The sequence below is a fragment of the Cervus canadensis genome, chromosome 2 (assembly GCF_019320065.1).
Source record: "Cervus canadensis isolate Bull #8, Minnesota chromosome 2, ASM1932006v1, whole genome shotgun sequence".
Lineage (NCBI taxonomy): Eukaryota > Metazoa > Chordata > Mammalia > Artiodactyla > Cervidae > Cervus > Cervus canadensis.
Genome location: NC_057387.1, coordinates 19210633 through 19236323, shown reverse-complemented (window position 1 = coordinate 19236323; position 25691 = coordinate 19210633). Strand labels below are relative to the sequence as shown.

The following is a 25691-nucleotide window of genomic DNA, read 5'->3' as shown; positions in this document are numbered from 1 at the left end:
ATATTTAGGATATCCTTATGCCCCATAGGAATAAAACTCAGTTCTAGCCTGTCTTCTTTAATTCTCAAAGACGGCATTTACTATTCTTGGTCTTGCTATTCCCAGGAAGAATGGAGCTGCTATAAACTTCTCGTCTCCCTAGATCCCATCTGATCTGTTGTAAAAGGCCTCCAAAAGTGAGGTAAGAAAACTCCAGTTTCAGCCTCTAAGTTGCATAGTAAGATGGCTTCTTCATGTAATTTAGACCTCCAAATAAGTCAGGAAAATGAATGAGAAGACAAGTCAAGGGTTTCAGTATAGATATATAATTTTTATTTAATTTAAAATAAAAATTCAATGCTTGATTGGATTGGGAGAGAATATATGATTTGCAGAATAGAGGAATTTTTCTAAATCATGAAATTACAAGTCATTGATGAGAACAGGCTTCTCCCTCCCCTAGGCTCCTTACAGAGCCTGCTTAGGAAATAAGAAAGGTGAATCATCTTCCTCACCTCCTCCCCACCAGAACTTGGCTCTCCCCGAATCCCAGAAGAGGAACAAATCCTCCATTGCCTCTTCCCATTTCTACCAAGAGTCAGCCTCTAGCCCCTCTGTGTCAGGTCCAGGCTCCTGAGATAATGAGGGTCCCTCAATTCCCTACTGGGCTTGGGCACCTCCGATAAGAGAAACCACAGTATGGCCACAGAGACTGAAACCTTTGCTTTTCAAACTTGTGTAGACAGTTGTCAGGGTTTCCAGGTCCAACCATCTTATAAACACAACATAATCCAGAGGGGGAGAAGGAAGGATGGAAACCCTGAGCAGAAGCAGGCTCCACCACCTTATCACAGCCCTACCAAAGCCCCTCTCACAGGGGCTAATAGGCAGAGAAGCCGGTAGATCTCTCAACCAGTCACTGGGGCGGCAGGGAAGGCAGAGGGCCCCAGCTGGGGAAAAGGTGATCTTTGGAGAGGTATGAATGTGCAGGTAATAAAAGGCAAGAAGAGCATCCATATCTCCTCACCCTGGCTAAGGCACTGAGAAGAAAGAAGGAACGTAGAAATGGTAAAGATGGGAAGGGAAGGAGAAAGGGTCCCTTGGATCCTAGCCTAGGGAAGACAAAAAATACAGTAATGGAGACAGGTGGGGACTACCGCATGGGCCCCATGACTGTGCAAAGAAGAGCATGTGAGAAGTGGGCAGAGTCACGCCAGCATGTCCATTACCCACAATGCTCCCCTAACCCTGCTCCAGAATAGGAAGGAGAGGAATTGCAGGAGTCAAGGGGGCAGAATCACGTAGGGTATTTCCCTGAGCCTGGGGTTAAGGGCTAAAGAAAGAAAGCTTTATATACATGGCAATTTCTATCCCTTCCTTTTCTACTCAATCCCCCTGACCAGCCTGCTGCTATGAGGGAGCAGAGGAGGGGGTTATCGGCACTTAAGGAGGGGGCTCAGTTGGCCTAAAGAGCCCACTCCCCCCAGAGGAAGGGGAAAGTTCCTCTACTGGTTTAGCGCAGATGCATTTTTTTATCACCATCACTCAAACCCCCCCCCATCTTAGGTCTTTAATAACTGGATCCATGCCAGAGATGAGGAATCTGAAGCTGGGCAGAGCAGAGCAGAACTGGCCAGGCCTCAAGTGTGGTTTATGGGCCCTTGTGGACCACAAGCTAACAAGAACTGGTCTGCAGGTTGCTCTCTGTAAGCAGTGAGGCGATGGAGGAAGGATCGTAGACACTGTCAAATTCCTCATCTGAGCTCAGTCCTTCGTGCTGGAGGGTTGACTCAGCAGCTGAGCGGGAAGCTTTGCGCCTGAGTCAAAGAGAGGAATACCAGTCAGGGAAGATGACAGAAAGATTTAAACAGCCTCCCTTCTCATGCTAAGGAAACTCAGTTTTCTAAAGCCTAAAACTACGCATAAGATTCCCCTAAGAAGTAGGGGAGATGGGGTACAGGATGGATATTGAGGTACTAAAACACAACCATCCTGGCTTTCATCCAAGAATGAGTGCCTGCAAAGTCCCCTCTTAGAGACCCTCCTCCCCACCCAGCTCAGGAGAGCTCATTCCCAATGGAGCTGGGGGCAGAAGAGCAGCCCCTACCAGGAGTCCTTCTCCAGGGCTTTGATGCGGGCCTGGAGCTGTTCATTGACCTCATGCTGCTCCTCCAGCTCACGCTGGGCTTTCTTCCTCAGGCTGTCCAGTCGCTCAATTTCCTCTTCGGCTTCATCCACTTGCCGCTTCAAAGCCTTCACCCTCAGGCTTAGCTAGGCAAGATACCAAATCCCCCCATTAGAAAAGTAGCTGCTGCTACCATGGCCTGAGACCCTCCCCTGTAGCAATCTTGACAAGGTATATGTAGTTGCCCCTAGAAAAATGTTGTGACCATAGGCAAGTTCCCTAACCTTATAGGTTTGTCTTGGGGGTTAAATGAGTTAATACATCACTTAGAAAAGGTACCCAGTGCATCGTAAGTACTCAGTACATATGCTTACTATGCACTAATCTAGTCCTTTTACTCTAGCTTCTCTGTCCTTATAGAAAAAAGGTCTAAGATAGAACACCTATGAGGGAGGCCCTCCCCTGGCCTTCAAGAAAATGCATAGTAAAAAAAAAATAAAAAAAAAAAAAGAAAATGCATAGTATATACTTGCCCTATGGTTGCCTGGCCCTGGCTGCCATCCTTACCTGGTCTTTCTGGTCATTCACATGCTGCCTTTCATCATCAATCTGGATGGACAGCTCTTTAACTCTCCGCTCCAGTTTTCGGTTGGTAGACTGCAGAACTGTCTTCTCCCTAAAAGGGCGGGGTACGGGGATGTCTACGCTGTTGTCATTTCTAAAGAAGCTGCTACTTGGCCCCGTACTGCCTCCAAGGACTCCAAGGGCTCAGCCACAAGCCCCACCATTAGGCTGGGGAGGATCCAGGGCAGATCCAAAGAACTGGGTAGACAGAGGCCATTCACATTTCAGAATTTCCATAATTCTCTCTTCTCCCTATCAAGATAAGAGGGCTCCCAAAAGATCAAGCCAGATTGCCATGACTGAGACAGAAGACGGAGGGGCCCAGAGGAGAAAAAGCCCAGAGGGAGAGAGAAAGGATGGCTCATGTCACCTCTCTTCTGCCTGCAGCCGCTCCTGCAACTCCCGATTCTGGGACTCAAGCTGCGAGAGGCTGGCGCTGGGCTTCTGGAAGCCTTCTGAGCTGGCCAACCGGCTCTTCAAGTCCTTGTTCTGAGAGGGGACAGGAAGCCTCCTTGGTTTGCACTCTACTTCCAATTGCTTCCATGGTCATTCTACCCACCTCCCAAGGTCTCTCCCTGAGACTGCCCACCCCACCCCCTCACCTGTCTCTCCAAGGAGATTTTGTCACACTCCAGGTCCTGCCGGGCTGACCTCTCTTGCATGAGCTCTGTCCTCAGCTGGTCCACCTAGCAGGGATAGGCCAGAGGAACTGGACTTGGGGAGGACTGATGATGAACCAGCAAGCTGAAACCAAGCTGGGCAGAGTAAATGGAAGGTGCTCTCTGAATCCCCCAAATTCCCAGGCAACTAAGAAATCACAGCCTACTCGAATGGGAGGAGCCATAAGGATTGAAACAAGGCCTCCTCAGTCTCACCAGGAACCAGAATCCTTTCTGAATGGAAATGGACCGGACTCAGGTCAGTAGCCCAGGCCACCAAGGATTCCTTCCTCCATTCAAATTCCTGGCTTCTTTCCACTTGAGGAAACCTGCCAACCCCTCCCGAAAGCAGATGAGACTCTGCAGTAGAACTAGCCACGCACCAATTCTGCAGCCAGAGCTCTCCAGACATGAAAGATGGGAAGGTAGGGTTGTTTTTGAAAGGGCGAGAGGCATAAACTGTCATCAGGCGTAAACATAGATGAGGGGTCAGGAAGGGGTTACCTGATCTCGGCCACGATTCATCCGGTCGGTCAGCAGCTCCACCGTGCTCTTCTCCTCATCTAACTCTGCCTCCAGCCGTGAGACTTTTTCCTGGCAGAGGGACAACAATTTGGGTTAATTCTGCCCCAAATGCTGGACACCACAATGCCACTCTGACCTGGACTCTCTCAGACCCCAGCCTCCGAAGATTCTTTCTCCCCATCCCACAATCCGTTGGTCCCTCCCCCTGCCCAGAGCTACCATGGAGCTAGCGCCCTCTGCTGCCCAAGTGAGGCATCAAGAGGAAGGAGTGGGCCCACTTTGATCTTGACCCCTTGGCAGGAGGACAAACCCCAGAATCTATTTCTCACTGGGGCAGCCCTATTTCCCTAATGGGAAAATAGAAACCCAAGCTTCTAAATTCAAGCCAGGCAGTACCATATACAGACTAAGAGCGTGGGCACCAGAGCCAGACTGCCTGGGTTTAAAAATCAGATCTACCACTTCCTTCCCTGGTGGTTCAGAGGGTAAAGAATCCACCTGCAATGCAGGAGACCCCGATTCAATCCCTCCATTGGGAAGATCCCTTGGAGAAGGGAAAGGCTACCCACTCCAGTATTCTGGCCTGGAGAATTCCATGAACTGTATAGTCCACGGGGTTGCAAAGAGTCGGACGTGAGTGAGCGACTTTCACTTCATTTCATTTCACCACTTCCTAGCAAAGGGGCCATGGACAAGTGGCTTAGCCTCTCTGTGTCTGTTTTCCACATCTGTAAAATGGACAGAACAAAACTACCCATTCCAAAGGGCTATTCTCAGGACTGAGTGAGTGAATGAGTGTTAGCTGCTCAGTTATATCTGACTCTTTGTGACCCCATGGACCATAGCCCACCAGGTTCCTCTGTCCATGGGATTCTCCAGGCAAGAATACTGGAGTGGGTTGCCATTCACTTCTCCAGTGGATCTTCTGGGCCCAGGGATCAAACCCAGGTCTCCTGCATTGCTCAGGATTAAATGATTCTTAACTACTTGGCACACAGCACAATATATTAAGTGTTTGCTGCTATTATTACTGTTGTTGTTATTGCCAAATACAGCAAACTGAAGGCCACTGTTGACTCTAAAGGGGAGAAGCCGCTGCTCAGCTCCAGCCAACTACTACCAAGCAGACAACTCGGAACTCAAAGCCCCTCACTGTTATATTTTTCAAAGGTAGACAAGAGGCTAGAAATCCAAAATTTTATTTGACATCTTTAAATTTCTAAACAGTGGCAATTAATTCAAAGTTGTTTAAAGCATTGCAGTCAAACAAAACCCATCAGCTGTGGGCTGCCAGTTTTCCATCCCTAATACAGAAAGAGGCTGGGAGTGTCCTGGCTTCTCTTCCCACAGAAGTCCCACCTGCACCAGGATTCAGACCTCCCCCCGTCTTCCCCCACCCTGCCTCCACACGTCAGTGTCCTCACCTCAAGGCTCTTGAGTTGCCGACTCTTATCATCCTGAGAGCGTTTTTTGTTCTCTGCCTCTTGTTCCAGCCCCTGCAATCGCTGGACCAGTAGCTCTTTGTCCAGCCGGGCTGTGTCCCGATCAGCCTGGGAAGCCTGCAGGGCCTGTCGCAGCCTCTGAGTCTGGTCAGAAGGGAAAAATGCAATAGCTCAGATAAAGTGAGGCGGAGGTAGGGTGGGAGCAGTCCACCCTGCGGGGTTTATGATTTAAGTGGACAGGATGCATCCTGGGTATTGAGATTTTTCAAAATCTCCCCAGGTGTCCCTAATGTGCAGCAGGGTTTGAAAACGCATCAGGAGAGGATGTGTTGTCTGTACAAGAGTGATGTAAGTGCATCACTACAGTATACAGCCCTGCCTAAGTGCATGCATGCTCAGTTGATTCAGTCATGTCGGATTCTTTATGACCCTATGGACTACAGCCTGCCAGGCTATTCAGTCCATGTGATTCTCCAGGCAAGAACACTGGAGTGAGTGGCCATTTCCTCCTCCAGGGGATCTTCCCAATCTAGGGATCGAACCTGCATCTCCTATGTCTCCTGCATTGTAGGAGGAGTCTTTACTGCTGAGCCACTGGGGAATGCATCCTCTGTCTGCATCTGCATCTAGGGTGGACAACTCCCTCCACCCTCCCCCGCCTAAGTGATTAGACCTAAACCCAGATCCTAGGATCCTTTGGTAACAGCTTTAATTAAGAGGCAGGCTTCCCTCATGGCTCAGCTGGTAAAGAATCCGCCTACAATGTGGGAGACTTGGGTTCGATCCCTGGATTGGGATGATCCCCTGGAGAAGGGAACAGCTACCCACTCCAGTATTCTAGCCTGGAGAATTCCATGGACTCTGTAGTCCATGGGGCCGTGAAGAGTTGGACACGACTGAGCAACTTTCACTTCACTTCCTTCGTGGCTCAGAAGGTAAAGAGTATGCCTGCAATGCAGGAGACCCTGGTTCTATCCCTGGGTCAGGAAGATCCCCTAGAGAAAGGAATGGCTACCCACTCCAGTATTCTTGCCTGGAGAATCTCATGGACATAAAAGCCTGGTGGGCTACAGTCCATGGAGTCCCAAAGAGTCAGACACACTTAATTAAGAGGCAATGAGAACGCTGGGAGGATTCCCACTATCCTGCCATTTAGGCTCCTACCTCATCCTGAAGCCGGCTTAGCCCCCCAGAGGTCTTCTCAGCTTCACTGGCCCACTCCTTGGCCTGGCGCTGGGCATCTGCCACCTCCCGCCGAGCCTTTTCCTTGTAATCCTCCAGCTGGGCCTGGAGCTGCTGCAGGGCTTGCTTTGAGTCGTCCCCAATCTGCTCCAGCTGTGAGACAGAGAGAAGAGCTTTTTCAACCCTGCAACTCTTTAACAGATGCCTCTGTCCCTTCTCTGGGCCCAGACTCCCAAGGTTCTTTCTGCCCAAGCAGCCGTCTCTTGCTCTCTCCTGGACCTAGGTCCCTAGTGTGGCTGGGAGTAATATATAGATCTCCTGGGTTCAAATCCGGCTCTACCACTTAGCTGTGCGACCACAGGCAAGTTACTTATCCTCTCAGTCTCAGTTCCCTATCTGTAAAATGGGATAATAACAGTACATCACAAGATTGTTGTGAGAATTATGTTAATTAATTATATACGTACTTACAGCAGGGCCTGATACAAAGTAAGCCTGAAATGACCATATTTTAGCAAACCCATGATACCAATTATTATAAGGTATACCACTGAAAGAAAAAGTTGCCAACTGAACTATAACATACCATCAATTTTAAGACAAATCAATCTCAGAGATGATACAATGTACATTTAAGAACTGATGAAATAGGTGTTGCTCCAGTTTTATAAATAAGAGACTGGGTGGATGATCTTAGCCGAGAAAAAGCAATTTCTTTCCTTTTCTTCCTTTCTCCTTCCCTCCCCCAAATATAAAATTCTACCAATGAAAATTCCTGTTTTTAGGTCTTACAGATGTCTAAGGAGGGACCATAGGCCTTTTTCTTCCCTTCCTCTACATATAAAACTCTACCAATGAAGATTCCTCTGTTTAGGTCTTATAGACTTCTAAAAGGAACTCCAGGAGACAGAAGGGCTCCAAGGATTAGACCGTAAAGGAATGGGATGGCGGGGGACGGCAAGAACACTCAGGGGACACAGGAAGGATGCCACTCTGCCTCTTTGGCCTTGGCTTCCCCAACAATGAACTTGAGGAAAGCAAACACCACACGCTGTGACCCCACTCCCTCCCCTGTCCACTGCTCCAGGCAAGCTTCTACAGGAGCTGAGCCTCCTCCTGAGGCTGGGCCAGCCCGTGCCCCACCTCCTTGTTCAGCCGGTCCACAGTCCTGTCCAGCAAGCGCTTCTGCTCCTCCAGCTCGGCCTTGCTGCGCCGGAGCGCCTCCCGCTGCTTCCCCTCCTCCTCCAGCGCCCGGTTCAGCGCCTGCTGCTCCTGCCCCAGGCGGGTCAGCCCCCGCTGGGCCTCCTCCAGCCGTGCCTCCAGTGCCCGCTTGGCTGCTGCCAGGCTCCCCTCCTCTTCCTGAGCTGCATTCAAGGCCTCCTCTAGCCGCTGTTTCTCGGCCTGGGAGAGGGAAAGGTGAGGGATGTTGGACCAAGAGGATGCCAAGCTCAGGCTCAAGCCATTTGGAGGTGAGTAGATGGGAGGGAAGAGGAAGAGATATTTCTGAAACAGGTGGACGATAAAAACAGGCTCAGAGGAACCAACCAAGATCAGAGACCATGCAGAGTGGGAGATGGACAAAAACACTAGTGCAAAGGCTGAGGCATTCACACCAAAGCACACTCCAGAAACAAACCCAAGGTTAACAGAGGGCTAGGGAGACAAACAGAAACACATTACAGGCAAAATAAAAGCGATGGCTGAGTTCATGTTCATGTTCATGTTAGTTGCTCAGTCGTGTCCGACTCTTTGTGACCCGATGGACTATAGCCCGCCAGGCTCCTCTGTCCATGGGATTCTCCAGGCAAGAATACTGGAGTGGGCTGCCATTCCCTTCTCCAGGGGATCTTCCTGACCCAGGGATTGAACTCAGGTCTCCTGCATTGCAGGCAGTTTCTTTACCATCTGGGCCACCAGTATTTAGCCAGGGATGAGAGGACAGAGGACAGGGAGGAAGCCAAAGATGTTAGCGAAAGCACCAACCTCTAGCCGCTGCACCTTGTCGCGAAGTCGAGCCTCCGCCACTTCCCCACCCTCCGCCAAGCCTCGTGCCTCCTTCAGTTGCTGCTCCAGACCCAGGATGCGCCGTCGGAATTCGTCATTTTCTTCCTGGGTCTCCCGAAGCGTTGTCTCCACTGCTGTTCGACGCTGCCCCAGCACTGCCGCTTCCGTCTCTGCTGCCATCTGAGCCTGAGGCGGGTTCAGAGAGGTGGCTCAGACCCCGGGGCTCGAGGTCATCGACAACTCCCAGGAAAACCACCCCACAGAGAGCGACTGAAAGAGGGGTGATACCGCCAGCCAGAGGCTTCCCTGAGAACCCCACCCTACAGAGAAGCAGTGGCTGTCACAAGGTAAAGTCCGGCCTCCCCAGCCACATCCTGACTACGTTTAAGCACACACCTAGGACCGTGGTATTTGGTCTATACATACCCATGATAGGTCATTTTGCACGCCCTCTGGCTCCTCAGCCCTCCAGACCCCTCAGCCTCCACCTCCTAAGCCCTATGCCCACTCCCCTTGCCTTGGAAGCCTCTTCACAGTCTTGTCTCAGTTGCTGGAGGGTCTTTTGTAGCTGGAGGTTCTGCTGTTCCAGCCCCTGGCTTCGTTCAGCCTCGACCCTCAGCTGCTTCTCCAACTCCCGCTCGCGGTGTCGCCCTGCCACCTCCCGGCTCTGCTGCTCTTCCTGCAGCTCCTTAAGTTCCTCCTGTGTCCGGTGCAGCTCCTAGAAGGGAAGGGAAATGGTGACAGGGCAGACAGAGCCAGCTTGGGATACCAGAGAGTGGAGGAACTGAAACTCTCACACATTGCTGGTGAGAATGTGAAATGGCATGGCCACTTTGGAAAATAATTTGGCAATGTCTCAAAGAGTTCTTGGGCTTCCCTTGTGGCTCAGCAGGTAAAGAATCTGCCTGCAATGCGGGAGACCTGGGTTGGGCAGATTCCCTGGAGAAGGGAATGGCTACCCACTCCAGTATTCTGGCCTGGAGAATTCCATGGACTGTATAGTTCATGGGGTCACAAAGAGTCAGACACGAATGAATGACTTCCACTTTCAAAGAGTTAACCATAAAGTGACCATATGACCCAGCAATTCCACTCCTAGCTATATACCCAAGAGAACTATATAAATGTATGTTCAGAAAAATCCTGTAAGTGAAAGTTCATAGTGGCATTATTCATTATAGTTAAATATAGAAATGACCCAAATGTCCACCAGCTGATGAACAGATAAGACTTCCCTGGTGGCCAATGCAGGGGACACAGGTTCTATTCCTGGTCCAGGAAGATTCCACATGCCACAGAGTAATTAAGCCCATGCACCACAAGTGCTAAGCTCCTGTGCTGCAACTACTGAAGCCCACTTGTCTAGAGTCTATGTTCCACAATAAGAGAAGCCGCCACAATGAGAAGCCTATGCACCACAACAAAGAGTAGCCCCCACTTGCCGCAACTAGAGAAAGAAAGCAATGAAGATCCAGCACAGCCACAAATAAATTATAAAATGTTTAAAAACTGATGAAGATAAACAAATGTGGTATATCCATGCAGTGGAATATTATTCAGCCATAAAAAGTAATGAAATACTGTTAGTTGGTACAACACAGATAAACCTTGAGAAACATACTAGATGAAAGAAGCCAGACACAAAAGGCTAGATATTATAGGAGGCCAATTATACGAAATGTCCAGAATAAGCAAATCCATAGAGAGAGAAAGCAGCTTAGTGGCTCCCGGAAATGAGGAGAGTGACTGCTAATGGATACAGGGTTCTTTTTTGGGGTAATTAGAATATCCTATAATTAGATAGTGGTGATGGTTGTAAAATTCTGTGAGTGTACAAAACCCCACTAAACTGTATTCTTTAAAAGGGTGACTTTTATGGTACATGGACTAAATCTCTACTTTAAAAAAACTATATGGAATAAGAACAGATGAGTGTATGAATAAAATAAAAATAGCTATTTTTTTTCAAATGCTGAAAACCAAAGTATGTGACACAATAAATATTAGTGTGATTTGCTGATCTGATTTCTTTTTAAAAATATTAAAATATGATTTCTGGTTCTAATTATCTAGTAGCTACTTCTGAAATTCAGAAAATATCATAATTAGACTGAAAGGTTATATGTATATAGTGAGTCTTCTATATAAGACAATAACATACTACCTACAACGAAAAAGAAAACTACCACAGAGTATGGTTTAGAGTGGACTGGGTTAGTCTGTTTTCCTAACGTATATGTTATAGGTTGATTAAATAGTTAATAAAATATACTTAATATATCAGAAAAATGAAACAGTAGTTATTACTTTTTAGCTTTACCTAGCATAATAAATCAATTGAGATTGTCCAGAGGAATATCCAAGTTCACTATGTCAGCTAATATAATGAACAGACTTCAGACTATCTTTATTTGTTAACTTAATAACAATACAGTAAAAACTAGGAGTACTTCTGATTTCACAACCACCTAAGTATATCTGGTTAACATTTATTATCTTTTTCTCCACCAAAAATTCTGTGTAAGCTCAAGCTTTTATTTATCTGGGAAGTCATCATTCAGAGCTATATTTCTTTACTCATTTAAAAATATAATGCTTACTGATTACAATTAGGTAGTCTTATAGTAAATGCATGATAAACAAGCATTGATTAATTAATGCTTGTTAACTGAGCACCTACTACATATCAAGCCTAGACAATCAAAGAAATGTAGACCCAGAAGGATTCTCAAGAGGCCATAAATGCCACTTCTCTATAATTATAATTAATGAAAATATTTTCTAACTTTCAAATCATTTGAAATAATGCATTGCTTTCTTGTCCTTCATAAACTAATACCAGGAATATGAAGAAATTATTTCTGTGTTCATTTCAATTTTATGAGATTGTTTATAAAATATCCACGCATGATAAAAACATTTAGTTCCCTGGGTCTAGATTCTGCAGTAGCCTTCAAATTAAAATTTGGCTTCCCATGTAGGTCAGCTGGCCACGCACTGCAAGTGTTCCAATCCATGTGACAACACTGCTCATTTTAAGTTAATAAGCCAGTGTTCTAACTGTAAATGTTGGTTTCATAAGTGTAGTTAATGAGTCCCCTCTAAAAGATGAAGTAACCCTTGCTATGCTGACCAAATGAGGTTTCCAAGCTTGCAAAAAGGAGCCTGGAGTTTCACAAATTCACCTCAATGTTGCTACCCATAAGGTCTCTTGGGAGGCAGCCAGCAGCCTCTGGCTATAACCCAAGCTGGCCACGGAGAGTTCTTTCCATTAGAAATGTCTACAATGAATGAGGAGACCAGTCCTGCCGGAGTGTGTGCTGTGAAGAGATAAGGCTGAGCAGGCAGGAGGAAGTCTGAAAACAAAGCAGTGGGAGACAGTGTGAAGGCCCTCGTGGATGGGTGAGGCACATGCCCACCACCCCAACCTGCCCTTCTGCCCCCCAGCCTCCAAGTACCTTCTTGAGCTCCTCCACCTGGCGAGTATCTCCAGCACCAGTTCGGGCCTGCCCTAGTTCCCTCTGCAAAGCCTCTATCTTCTCCCCGAGTTCCTCTTCCATCTCCTCCTTCTCCATACGCAGCTGCAGGAGTCTGAGCCCAGCAAGGTGAGAGAAAAGGGAAAGGGAACACAGTGGGGCCACCTGCTGGGGAGAGGCCAGCAGAACGATGAAAACCACCTCCCTGGAGGTTAATACACTGGGCACCCACCCTCAAGAGGGAGGAAGGTGGACACGGAGAAGGGCAGTCTGAGAAACGGGAGAGGAAGGAGCACAGCGCTGACCGAGAAGAGCAGGGATAGAAGAACAGTGGACGAGCTTCCTGGGGGACTATCCTTACTGCTGCTTGGTGGCTCTCAGCTCCTCCTTGTTCTTCTGAAACATGTTCTGCCAATGCCCTGTCTCCTCTGAGGTCTCCTCCAGCTCCTTCTGCAGCCCCCGCACCAGGGCTGACATCTTCTGCTTCTCGGCTTCTAACGCTGCGTGGTCCTAGGGAAGAGGAGAGTTGGGGCCAGGACGTTCAGAGGCAAGAGCTAACTCCAGAGCAAAGTGTGAGAGCGCAGACGGTAAGACTCAGATCCAGGGGCACCGTGCCAGCTGCACACCCTGCCACCCGGGGAGCCTGGCGCAGTGCTAGCACAAGGCTCTCCTCCCAAGACAGTGTGCCTCTGTCATCCAGAGGGAGTCTCCTCCATTATTTCCCCACGGGACTTCAATCACACACCCTCGTGGGACTTCTGGCCCACACCCCTTCTCTCCGCCCTTACAGGTTTCCTGACGAAGGTTTTCATTACATCTCACATGTGTCTTTTAGCAGGAGCTCCGGTGATGACCAGGAAAAAAAAAAATCCCCAGATACCAAGACCTCAAAGCAGGCCCCTTCCCTGGGATGCCCTCTTTTTCCAGCCCTGCTCTCGTCACATGCCTGGGTCGCGTCCTGCATGCTCCGGCGAAGCTGCTCGGTGTCTCGCTGGTACTGCTGCCTCACGTTCTCCACCTCCTGGTCCCGGGAGGCCACCTCCTCCTTCAGGGCGCCCTTCAGGGCCGTCAGCTCTCGCTCCCGCAGCCTCAGCTGCTCCTCCACCCGCTGTTTCCCCTCCAAGACCTCCTCCAGAAGCTCCCGGGTCTCTACCAGGTCCTGGGGAAAGTGAAGGTGGAAGTACAGAGGTGACCATATTAGAACCCACCTGTCTGTCAATTCACCCATTTATTAATCTAGTCAGTCAAAAAATATGTATTGAGCGCCTCCAATCTGCTAGGCATGTGAACAGGTAGGTGCTCTCTGCCCTCTACAATGCCTAGTTAGGCTAAAGGAAATCCACCATTCTGGTCTCTGATATCACCCCACCATTGAACCTGCCTGAAAGCACCCTAAAGAGACAGTTAGCTACCTCCTCCCCATACTTTGGGGGAAACTATAGATGAGCAGACTTGAGGATGCTCTTGCTGAAAGGGAACAGAGATGAGGGTACCCCACCCTACTCCCTGGGCTTTCCCTGGTGTCAGACGATAACAAATCTGCAAAGCAGGAGACCTGGGTTTGATCCCTGGGTTGGGAAGATTCCCCTGGAGAAGGGAATGGCAACCCACTCCAGTATTCTTGCCTGGAGAATTCCCTGGACAGAGGAGCCTGGCAGGCTACAGTCCATGGGGCTGCAGAGTTGGATGTGACTGAAGCAATCAATACACACACTCTCCTCCCTACCTTCATTAGCACCTCCTTAGCAGCTTCAGGACCCTGGGCCTGTTTCAGCTTGTCCTGCAGCTCCATCACCTGGGTCTCCAGCCCATGCCGTACCCTTTCACCCTGGTCCAGGAGAAGCTTCATGTTCTGGAGCCTAATAATCAATCACAGACAACATTATTGAGCATTAAGTATCAGTCCATTTTCTAAACACTTTACTTATAGTAATCCCTTTAAACTTCCTTCAAGCATTTGTTCAAATCTTAACAATGTCTCCCCTGTTTGATTTAATACTGTAACCTGCTCCCCTACAACCCAGCCCTCCTAAGGTTCTTTAACCTACTCTACCTACCACCTTCTCACATGTTACACATTTACTTATATAATATGCTTGTTGTTTACTGTCTCTTCTTCCTCACTAGAAACTTTGCTTCATCTTTATGGCCCACTGATGAACCATAGGAATCTAGATCAGTACCTACTATATAATACTCATCGAAAAACTTCTGCTACATGAATGATTGAATCCTCACAACAATTCGGTGAGGCAGGTACTATTATTAACCCCATTTTACAGATTAAGAACTTGATGCACAGGGCAAACCCAGGCTGCCTAACTCATGCTCTATTAGCACATCTGGTAGAAACGGTAAAGAGAAAGGTCCCATCTTTAACCATCTCTGTCTGCCCCTTTCAGCTTCTGGAGATTTCCCTGTCTCCCCCAACCCTGGGGGAGTCTCTGAGTCTGGCTGAGGCCCCCACGCAGCCCTGGGCGTGCCAGCAGCCGCACTCACTCCTTGGTGCCCTGCTGGGCCTCCCCCTTCCTCCTCTCCAGCAGCTCCTGCAATCGGCTACACTCTTCTGCCTTCTCCTCCAGCTGCCGTTCCAGCCCCACCTGGGACGGCCCTAGCTTCTGCCGTTTCTGGAAAAGGAAAGGAGAATAAAACAGGTGAAGGGTAGGTCAAGCCTCTCAGAAGGACCAGGAATAATGGAAATGTCTAACACCTATTGATATTCACTATGTGACAGGCACTGAACTAGGAACCTTATGTATATTATCTGCATTCAATCCTCATATGAAACCTTGGTATTTGTAAGGGTTTAAAACATGTCCACAGATTCTTTGCCATTCCTTTCGAAAGGTGAAACCTCTCCCCTTGAGCAGAGGCTGGACTTAGTATAGACTCCCCTTGAGTACAGGCTATCCCTTCTAACAAACAGAAAAAGGAGGAAGTGATGTGTCACTTCTAAGACGAGGTCATAAAAAGGCACTGCAGCTTCCTTCTTACCTTCTCTCTTGAACCACTCACTCTGAGGGAAGGTAGTTACCATACTGTGAAGACACTCAGCAACCCTATGAAGAGGTCCACGTGGCAAGGAACTGAGGCCTCCAGCTAGCCACCATTGAGTAAGCCGTGCTAGAAGTAAAGCCTCCAACTCCGGTCAAGTATCCTAGTGACTAGACCCCCCGGCCAATATCTTGACTGGAAGTTCATTACAGGCCCTGAGCCACAACTACCCCGTTAAGTGGCTCCCAGATCTTGGACACTCTGATACCGGGTGATGCTTGCTCTGAGGTAATTTGTTACATGGTAATAACCGTGTGTGTGTGCTCAACTGTGTCTCTTTGTGACCCATGGACTGTAGACTACCAGGCTCCTCTGTCTATGGAATTTTCCAGACAAGAATACTGGAACAGTTTGCCATTTCCTACTCCAAGGGATCTTCCCAACCCAGGGATCGAACCCGCATCTCCTGCATCGCCTGTGCTGGCAGGTAGATTCTTTACCCCTTTGCCAAGGTAGAAGCAGTATTGGAAGAAAAAAAAAAAGAGGAGTACAAAGGCTTGAGCATAAGACTGACCTGAATTTTAAAATTCCTCTACAACTTACCATCTTGGGCAATTCACTTCATCTTTCTGATCTTCAACTTTCTTATCATACAAGAGTCCAGGATACCTACTTTACAGGGTCACTGTAATCATTACATATTACTCGGGATAGTACATACTACAATAATTCAACTCAATAAATGTTAGCTACTATTACTGCCATCATTATGATAATGATGAAAAGAACTGAGGTAAATAATTTGCTCAAGATTTATACAGTCAGTAAGTGGTAGAGCTGGGCTTCCCTGGTGGCTCAGATGGGAAAGAATCTGCCAACAATGCGGGAGACCTGGGTTCAATCCCTGGGTTGGGAAGATCCCCTGGAGGAGGGCATGGCAACCCACTCCAGTATCCTTGCCTGGAGAATCCCACGGACAGAGGAGCCTGGCGGGCTGCAGTCCATGGGGTTTCGAAGAGTCGGACACGACTGAGTGACTAAGCACAGTAGAAGGGGCAGAGCTAGGACAGGCCCTTCCAGAGGAATAGAATGGAAAGTAGCTGGACCCCTGATGAATGTGTTCCTCCTCTCCAAGCTCCGGAGAACCCCAAAGTCCTTCCTGGGACTAGCACACACTCTTGTCTCATCTCACAGGACACACAAGCGCTCTTTCCACGGCTTGGAAGGGCCCATCCAGGCCAAGTTTCTTCTCCCATGTGGTCCTTCATCCCTCCCACACCTCTGATCTTCTCCTCACCTTCACCTCTTCATCCAGCTTTTTCTGTAGCTCCTCCACTTTTTGGGTGAGTTCAGCCTGCCTTGCCTTAGCAGAACCAGGAGAAGCCATCTGCCAGAGACACAGTGGGGAAAGAAGTGAGTGGATCCACATCCAGATCCCGAGGTGCACGAGGCCCTAAGCCTGCCCCCTCCCTCCACCATGAGAAGGCCACTCACCACCAGAGGCTGCATCTGCTCCAGCACCAAACTGACCTTCCTCCTCACAGAGGTTTCACTTTCTGAGCTTCTGGAGGATGAAAGGACAGATGCAAAGGTAAGGGGAGGCAAGGGAGAGAAGAGATGAGGGAAGGGAGGGTTAAGAGCAGGGAAGATGGGGAACAAAGCTAGAACAAGTGACTCTGCTGTTGGGAGAGGTCCCCACTCACCCCTCTCTCAGGATGCCATAGATGGTGGCCTTCACGTGATCCACACTGCCTGGTGGGGCGGCCTCCTGCTGGTCTCGGAGAAGGTCTGGAGTTGATTTGAACTACAAAAGAAGTAAACCCAAAGAAATTGGGAGGTTGAGAAGATTAAGCCAGAAGCGTGTATGGGGTTCAGATAGAAGAGAAGCGGCAGTTGGGAGATGAGGCCCTTCAAGCATGAAGAACGAGCCTGAAAAGGGGGTACAGAGGCAACACTTCTGAGGCCAGAGCAACAGGCCAGGAAGGATCCACATCTCACTATTGCTGCAAACCAGATTTTGCTCAACAGGCAGCTCTCAACCAGTTGTGAGCTGTGTCACAGGCTATTTGTCACTAATGGCAGCTAATGTACTAGAATGTGTAAATGATTTACTTTTAGAATGGATTTAACTTTGTCTCAGAGTAACGTCACTCCCCTACTCACTCACATTCCTGAGTGGGAGGCAAAGGTGGGAGTTTTGGCCAGATCAACAGAGAGCCACTCATATCCTCCAAGCCTGCCTTCCGTCTGTGGCAGCCCTAGCAAATGCTATTGACCGAGGCACACACAGTGGTCAGGCAAGGACGAGTTAACTCTCCAGGCTTGTGAATGGTGATTTCACAGTTACTTCCACTTCCTTTAGAATTCTGCCCATGGAAGTTATCTTGTACACGTGAATATCATCTGTTAAGCAGATGGATAAAGTGAAAGACAAAATGTAGACTCTGCTATAGATCATCTGAGTCCACTTGGGGTCCCAGGGCTGGTGGGTCGGGACTGATGAGAAGGGGCCAGGGGTTGGAAGCCACAGAAGGGTGGAGTCTGACCTGTAGCACTGCAGGGTCCTGTACCCTCCCCTGTGGCTCCTCAAAACTCTGCAGGACCCAGTCCTGGGTCTGACGGGCACGGCTAAAGCCACCCAGAGAGCTCTGGGCTGACGGTTTCGAGCTGCCTACGCGCAGGTCATGCTTTGTGCCAGGGACCCAGTGATCGGGGGACCGGCGCTCCCGTTCCTGGAGGGTGTCTCGTGGCAGCCGGTTGTCCAGGCTCTGGCTCCGCTTTCTCTGTTCAGGGGGCAGCGTCCGCATGCGGCGGCCAGTCCGGCCCCGGATCTGGCCCCCGTGGTGACTGTCAAACTTGTTGATGAGTGAGTCCACCGAAGACAGAGGGGCAGTGTCAATGGTGTTGCCCAGGGAAGTGCCCTGGGGGGCCAGCTCCAGCATGCTGGTGCTCCTGTTGTCTGGACCTATCAGGGCAGGGCCTGCCAGGGAGGCCTGGGACTGGGAGCGGAGTAGTCTTCCATTCCAGTGGGCCCCGGGCTCCTCATCTGAGGTGCTGCCCTGCGAGGGGGCAGGCAACTCCCTGGCCTGAGAGTAGGGGTTCTCGGCAAGTTCTGAGTCAGAGCTCAGAGCTCCTGGCGCCCCTTGGTTGTTGGCCCCTTTGATCTGGACTCCAAAGGAGTCACTGCCTTTCTCTCCACTGTTAAGCACTACAAAGGGCTGCCCGGCGATGCCCTGCACACGGACAGCAACCCCATAAGTATTGGCTCTTGCATCCTTAGCTGGCCGTCGCCCGCCACGACGTAGGGTGCCTATCTCTGCCTCACCCACTGGCTCTGTGATGAAGCGAATCTGGACTCCATGGTCAACAGGGCCCCGGGGCTCGGCCATGGTGGACACCTGCTCCATGGATAGGAGGAGTCCTGGAAGACAAAGGAAAGAGCTTAAGCTGAGAGATTAGAAATAGAAACCCAGAAACCTCCACTTGCCCAGCTTTTATGAGGCTGACTGCCTTACAATCCCCTCTACACAAAACAGTGGTTCTCATACTTCATCCGAGCAGCATCATCTGAAGGACCACAGACTCCACCTCCCAACCCCTCCCACCCCCATGCAGAGCATCAGACTCAGGAGGTAGTCCCCAAGTGCAGATTTACATTTCTAACAAGTTCCCAGGTGATGCTGATGCCACATCCAGATCCCACACTTTGAGACCCACTTACCCAGAAGAACTCCTTTCCTCTAATACAGTCCTGAGGAACTTGGCTTTTCCAAGAGTTTAAAGATTTCTCTTCATCTTCACACATACATATAGCACTACCGTATGCTTCCCCCAACCCCAAGGAAGGCACAAGCCCCACATGCAGATGCCTCCAGCCCAGTGGAGAACAGGGGCCTCCATTCCCAGAGCTCATTTCAAATACAGCAGAACCCAGGGTATGTCATCCCACTTCTGGGAGGATACTCAAAGAAACCGATAGCAGTGATGGCATCAGGGGTGAGGGAACTGAGGATAAGGGACAGGGCTGGGAGAACGACTGGCTCTTTCCTAGATATCTTTTTGTCCCTTTGGGGTTTTTTGTTTGTTTATATTTTTTATTCATTTATTGGGCTGTGCCAGGTCTAGTTGTGGCACGCAGGATCTTAGCTGTGGCACATGAGATTTAGTTCCCTGACCAGGAATCGAACCCAGGCCCCCTACATTGGAAGCATAGTCTTAGCCACTGGACCACCAGGGAAGTCCCTTTTGGTCCCTTTTGAATTTGCTACCATGTACTACCTACTCAAGAAAAAAGTAAAAGTGTTAGTCACTCAGTCAAGTCCAACTCTTTGTAACCCCATGGACTGTAGCCCTCCAGGCTCCTCTTGTCCATGGGATTCTCCAGGCAAGAATACTGGAGTGGGTTGTCATTTCCTTCTCCAGGGGATCTTCCTGACCCAGGGATTGAACCCAGGTCTCCCACACTGCAGGAGGATTCTTTACCATCTGAGCCACCAGGGAAGCCCACTCAAGAAAAGATTTAAATAACATTTAAGAGTACCAGTCCAGGGAGTTCCCTTGCGGTCCAGTAGTTAGAAGTTTGTGCTTTCACTGCGGGGGCCAGGGTTCAGTCCCTGGTTGGAGAACTGAGATCCCGCAGGCCACGTGGGATGAGTCCAAGAGGCCCCAGGGCAGGCAGACTTGTCCATCTGAGGGCCAGAGCCAAGAACACCCGCAGGTCGCCTCCCTGGGTCCATACTGCCTAAGCCCAGAGTCAGCAGATGGAATGTAGTCCAGGTATGTGCTGGCTCCAGGAACTTGGGAAGGAGAGTTTCTCCTCTAAGCAAATAAAAATACAGCTTCACCTGCCCCTTCTGCTAATCTCCACCAGGGCCTAGCACCAAACTGGAGGAGGAGCCTCTGAAGTGCCAGAGACACAAACATACCCGACTCAACCCCCCAGAAGAGCTCTGGGCCAAGGAAACTTGGCAAGGCCCCTTTCGGGCAGGGACTGTAGAAGGGCTAGGAAGCCCAGGAACCAGAGGGAGCAAGGAAAGGAGGGGCAGAGCTCTAGGTGAGACGGGGCTTGGAGGAAAAGCATTCCTAACATTCCCAGTCCCTCCCCTCCAGAGGAAGATACAGCGGGGAGGAACCCCTTATCAGCAATGGTTTTTCACTGTTTTGGTATTTGAGAAAATAATGCACCCTTCCCCCAGGTGACAGCTCACCCAAACTTTTAGCACGGAATCTCAAAAGGTCCTCAAAGACCACCCATGAGCCTGAGGACCCCATCCTTCCACTATGCAGACAATGGGGAGGACCAACCTCTCTGGACCAACCAACCTCTGACTCAGATACCCCAGAAAGCAAGATACTTAGTTGGTTGGACCCTATTCTGGAATTCAAGTAAGAAATAGGACCAGAGGGATTCCCTGGTGACTCAGTGATAAAGAATCCACCTGCCAAGGCAGGAGACACAGATTTAGGGATCTGGGAAGATCCCACATGCTGTGGAGCAACTAAGCCCATGTGCTACAACTACTTAGCCTGTGCTCTAGAGCCTGGAAGCCACAATTACTAAAGCCCAGGCACCCTGGAGACCAGAAGTCACCATAATGAGAAGCCCGTGCACCGCAACTACAGAAAAGCTCAAGAAGCAATGAAGACACAGCACGGCCAAAAATAAATAAATAATTCTTTTTAAAAAAAAGAAAAGAAATGGGACCAGAAAAGAAGCTACAAGGCAAAGGTATAAGTTCTCCAAGCCACTCATCCGATAGAAAAGGCTCTGGACTAGACTCCGGATCTGACCTGGAATCCTTGTTTCTGCTCTTCACTTAATGTATATTACCTTGGACAAATCACAACTTCTCTAAGCCTGTTTCCTCATCTGTAAGATGGACATAATGATACTACCTCACAAGGTAACTGCCCATGAGAATTAGACAATAACAATAATATGGGTGTACGCAACTATAAAAATTTATTGTTACACACTTAAGATTTTTGCCCTTTATTAGATTCTCCTTCAATAAAAAGAGGGAAAATGACAAGATAGTAAACATGAACACACCTAGCAGTAAAGCCTGTCACAAAGTTGTCAACAAATGTTATCCTGCACATACGCTGCTCCTTCCAAGGGGACCTTCCTGGTTTCACTTGCTTTACAGAAGGATGTCACTTCCTCAGAGAAGCCTTTCCTGACCCTTCCCTCCCACAAACTAGATCAGATGCACATTATATGCTCCACAGATGACCTCGTGCATTTGCCTCAGTTTATTTTTGAATTTATTCTTAATTGGAGAATAACTGCTTTACAATGTTGTGTTGCTTTCTACCATACACATGAATCAGCCATAAGTATATATATGTCCCCTCCCTCTTGAACCTACCTCCCACCCCCTACCCCATCCCACTCCCCTAGCTTGTCATAAAGGACCAGGTTGAGCTCCCTGTGTAATACAGTAACTTCCCATTAGCGAGCTGTTTTACATATGGTAACACATATATTTCAATGCTACTCTCTCAATTCATCCCACTCTCTTCTTCCCCAGCTATGTCCCCAAGTCTGTTCTCTACATCCACATGTCTGTTCTGCCCTGCAAATAGGTCCATCAGTACCATTCTTCTGGATTTCATATGTGTGCATTAATATTCAATATCTATTTTTCTCTTTCTGACTGACTTCACTCTGTATAACTGGCTCTAGGTTTATCCACCTCACTAGAACTGATTCCAATTCATTCCTTTTCATGGTTGGGTAATATTCCATTGTACACATGTACCACAATTATACATTTATCAGAGTGACAATTTGTTTACTGTTTCCTCCACTCAATTATAAGCTTCTGGAGGGGAAAAAAACATTGCTCTCAGCTGACTCCTGTGTCCCCAGGGCCTAGCAGATAGTAGACATCAACATATATCTAATTAAAAGTTGTATCCTGAACCAAGGAGAACTCACACAGCAGTGGGGAGATTTCCCAAGGATCCCACACAGCCATTTCTTATTTGTGCTAGTAACAGAACCTCTTCCTGGCCCAGACTCCCTGCCCTCTTCAGTCATTATTTTGGAACCTAGACTGCCAGCTCAGAAGTCATGATGTGGCTCTACCATGATAGTATATCAACTGATCTTCCAGATTCAGGTCAAGGAGTTCTCAGCCTAGTCCCAGAGAGTACACAGCCCCTTGCCCACCCAAGAGCATCAAGTTGATCAGAGGCGGACCCAAGCCTACCCCTAGGTCCCAGGGACTCCCAAACCTCAATCTTCCTCAGCCCCAGAACATGTGACTCCAGGGCCAGGAGGGCTGAAGAGATCTTTGAGATGGGTCAGAAAGCAGGGCTCTAAATGATTCAACATGGAAAACCCGAAACCTATCCGCCTTCAGTTACAGAGGACAGCGGGGCGGGGTCCAGGGAGCAGGGCAGCTCCAAGGTCTTGCGTAAGCGCCAGAGGCAGGTAAACAGTGATCGAGCGCCAGGCAACAGGGAGCCCAGAGTCTCTGTTCTCACCAGATGCCTGACCCTGCTTTTCCCACTGCTGGCCTGTGCCCAGGACGCTCTTCACCAACTGGACTCGGGAAGAAGACTAGACCACAAGTTAATTCAGCTTCATCTGTCTGCCTGTCATTCCTGCCTGCGAGGAGGGGGAGGGCACAGCACCTGTATCAGGCAGCCACTTCTGCCTGAGTTACTCATTAGCCTGCCCTGCCCCAATTCCATCATCTCTGGCCCAGCCATAAGCGTCTGGCTTCCAACTAGGAGTGACAGGGTCTCTGGACTCCTGGCAGAAGTGGGGGTGGGGTGGTTTCGGGTGTGCCCAGGAAGAACTGGAATACAGAGGGCCTGGCAATACACTAGATGCTATATAATTGGCAGACTCAGAAAATGGATAAAAGAGAGGTACACTGATTAGACTCCCCTTGGAGGTAACAAGGAAAACAAAATAGAAAATGACCACTCAGTGACCTTGATCTTTTGGCTCCTATTTTCTCATACAGGTAATGAGATAAGGTTGACTGAGGATCCAAAAAGAACCCCCCAAGTGTACTTCCAGCTCAGTCCACTGAAACAGCCAAACCTGAGCGCCAGGCCAGAGCTGCTGGGCCAGTGGGGGTAAAAAACACAATGAGGAACTGGGCCCCTGCAAACTGGCTGGACAGGTTTGAGAGGCAAGAGGAAGGGGAGGGCCAGGGAGACTCCACTGGCAGTTTGTGAAGCAGATTAGAGAAATTCCACACCACAGAGGAGGCAGAGGGGCAAAACCAGGGGCAGGGACTCTGTCCAGCTTAAGATGCCAAGGCAGAAGGTGGGAAGGGAACAGGTAGGAGGAACAGAGACGCGAACAGATACACAATGAGCCTGGTGAGTGAGAGACAGCCCAGTGTGTGACAGGAAGACTGTCTCCCTCTACCCCTCCCTCTTGAGAGTTCCCAAGGTCGCATTCCAGATCCCACATAACCTGGGCCACCTCCCTGGCCCTTAGGTCTCCCCTTGCCTAGCCTGAAGAAAAGCAGCGGCCCTATTCCTCTCCTCACTTCCCACAGAGGTGGTGGCAAGCAGGTCAGCCTGGGGAAAGCAGGAAGGGTTCTAGGAAGCTAGAATCCTCTTAGGGTCAGGCAAATCTCTGGATTAGCAGTCCCCTAGAGCCAGCCCCCCATTCCCAAATACCCAGGATGAAAAAAGAGGTATGGAAGCATGTGTAGGCAGCCTGTCGGCTACATAGCGGTTGCTAATTATTTCCCAATTATAACAACTCTCCTCAGGCAGAGCATCAAAGGGGCCAAGTTACGGCTGGCTCTGGTTCTCTCACCCGCCTAAGGCAAGGAAATCTGCCTCAGAAGTTTAGTCTAGGCCCTCATGTGCACCTCTCATCCAGCCTGAAGACTTAGAGGTGCTGAATCTCCTAGTCCTGGGATCTCCTGACGAGTCCTGCTTATTTCCTGCACCAGTGCCTTCGGCCAGTCTGACAGCCACCATGGTCCAGCTGTCAGGGATGCCTGGTGGGGTCTCAAGGAATAATGGAGAATTTCCAAGAGGCATCAGGAAAATTGGTTAGGCTCCCAAACCTCACCCAACGACTCCATCTAGAACCCCGAATAATGGAGAATTTCCAAGAGGCATCAGGAAAATTGGTTAGGCTCCCAAACCTCACCCAACGACTCCATCTAGAACCCCGGAAGTATGTGTGCTTGGAGGGAGGGTTTGACATTAGCCCCCAGAAAGAGGCCTCATTAGAAAGAAGTATTTCTACATATTTTGTAGGCCTAGGGATCAGTGTTTACTCAAATCCCTCTCTCATAGGGCACTCTCTCAAGAGGAAGAAGGAAAAATCCTCTCTGGCAAGAAAGCAAAGGAGGACAAATGTCAAAAGCCTTAGTTTCACACCTAGCAAAGAGACGGGGGTATCCTCTCCTGCTACCTCTCAGCGTCTATTAACTGCACCTGTCTCGTCCCGTAGGTGAAAGGTTAAAGACTCCACACCTCAGAGCCATCTCAAACCCAGAAGAGAGGTATCAGGGCCGGCTCAGACTGGCAGTCGGGGAAAGAACCTCAGAGAAACAGCACCTTTCCACGCCCTCGCCCTTCCGTCTCTGAACCACAGACAGCAAGTCCCCTTTGCCCTCCCGAAACTGACTCCTTCCCCCTACCATTCCGGTCTCCAAGAGAAATTCTGCCCCAGGGACCAGCATCTGACCTCCAGAGATATCTTCGCCCTGAAACGCTTTCATGCCCTGGGAATAGCCTTAGCCTCAGGTGCCCCTCACCTGGCACCTTCCCAAGCACCTGCGTCTGGCACCTTAGAGCAGAAGCCAGCTCTTTATCAGTAGTACTCCCACCCTACCTTGACCTCCCCTCCTCCTCTCGCCAACACAGCACCTGTGCCCTGGGTATCTCTGATCGCCTTGACTCCCGCCCCTCAAGGGTACACCTGAGGGCTCGCGCGCCTCTTGGGGGCCCTCGCTCCCGCCCGGTTCACTCACCCTAGCCGGGCTCGGCGCTCCCGGGCTCGGGCTCGGGGAGAGCTGCACGCTCGGCTCCCGGGCCCTCCCCCTCTGTCCCTCGGCGCTCCCTCCTTCTTTCTCCCCCTCCCACCAACCTGTTACTCCCCTCCGGAGCTCCACCTTCATTGGCCGTCACCACCCGCCCCGCCCTACCCTCCCTCCGGTTGGTCCGTTTCCCGCGAGGGGCGGGGCCGCCGCCGCCGGGACCGGGACCCGGGGTCGCCAGCCCGGGTGGGCGGGAGGGGCCGGCGGTCACGTGGGCCGGCGGGCGGCGAAGCGCGGGGGCGGGGGTGGGGCGGCGAGGGGCATCGGGAGGCCATTTTGGGGGCGTAGTGGCTGGCCGCCCTTGACCGGCCCGTGCCCGGGCCCTGGACTGGGAGCCGCACGCCAGAGCATCTTCTCGCCTCAGCTGCGGAGCAGTGCCCCGCCTGCCGGGTTCTCGGCCGGAACCTCCGTCCAGACTCCCTTCTGCCCTTCCCCTACCTCCGCATAAAGCAGAATACTCTTCGGTCGCATCCTGCGGAAGATACCTTCCCGGCCCCCAGACGTCAGCAGCCCCTCCACTTCAGCTCCGTCTCCCTTTTTCCCAACCTGAGCCGGATCCCAATCTTGGATTCTCCTCCCTTATCTCCTGGCCTCCACAAACATTCAGCCTGGCACCTTTTTCTTCATAGTATGTATCACCTACCAGATTA

General features: G+C 50.0%; 1 protein-coding gene across 1 annotated transcript; it reads right to left on the bottom strand.

The window, feature by feature from the left end:
• Positions 1-294: 294 nt before the first annotated feature.
• On the bottom strand, positions 295-25071 carry CGN (cingulin). The gene is made up of 21 exons (XM_043458325.1): positions 24976-25071; positions 17557-18431; positions 16714-16814; positions 16505-16574; positions 16308-16397; positions 14516-14643; positions 13743-13875; positions 12963-13175; positions 12378-12526; positions 11999-12131; positions 9058-9258; positions 8520-8726; positions 7680-7937; positions 6519-6689; positions 5337-5498; positions 3892-3981; positions 3331-3414; positions 3099-3217; positions 2672-2780; positions 2087-2250; positions 295-1796 (listed from the first exon to the last, which is right to left on the bottom strand). Exons 2-21 carry the CDS (start codon positions 18415-18417, stop codon positions 1655-1657), a joined length of 3585 nt encoding a protein of 1194 aa, XP_043314260.1. The 5' UTR covers positions 18418-18431; positions 24976-25071; the 3' UTR covers positions 295-1654.
• Between the last annotated feature and the right edge of the window lie 620 nt (positions 25072-25691).

Excerpts from the sequence above, each read along its gene's own strand:
- CGN (XM_043458325.1), bottom strand. The coding sequence starts at position 18,417 with ATGGAGCAGGTGTCCACCATGGCCGAGCCCCGGGGCCCTGTTGACCAT. Across the intron at positions 16,398-16,504 it reads AGCAGATGCAGCCTCTGGTG|ATGGCTTCTCCTGGTTCTGC; the intron begins GTGAGTGGCCTT and ends TGTCTCTGGCAG. Across the intron at positions 7,938-8,519 it reads ACAAGGTGCAGCGGCTAGAG|GCCGAGAAACAGCGGCTAGA; the intron begins GTTGGTGCTTTC and ends TCCCTCTCCCAG.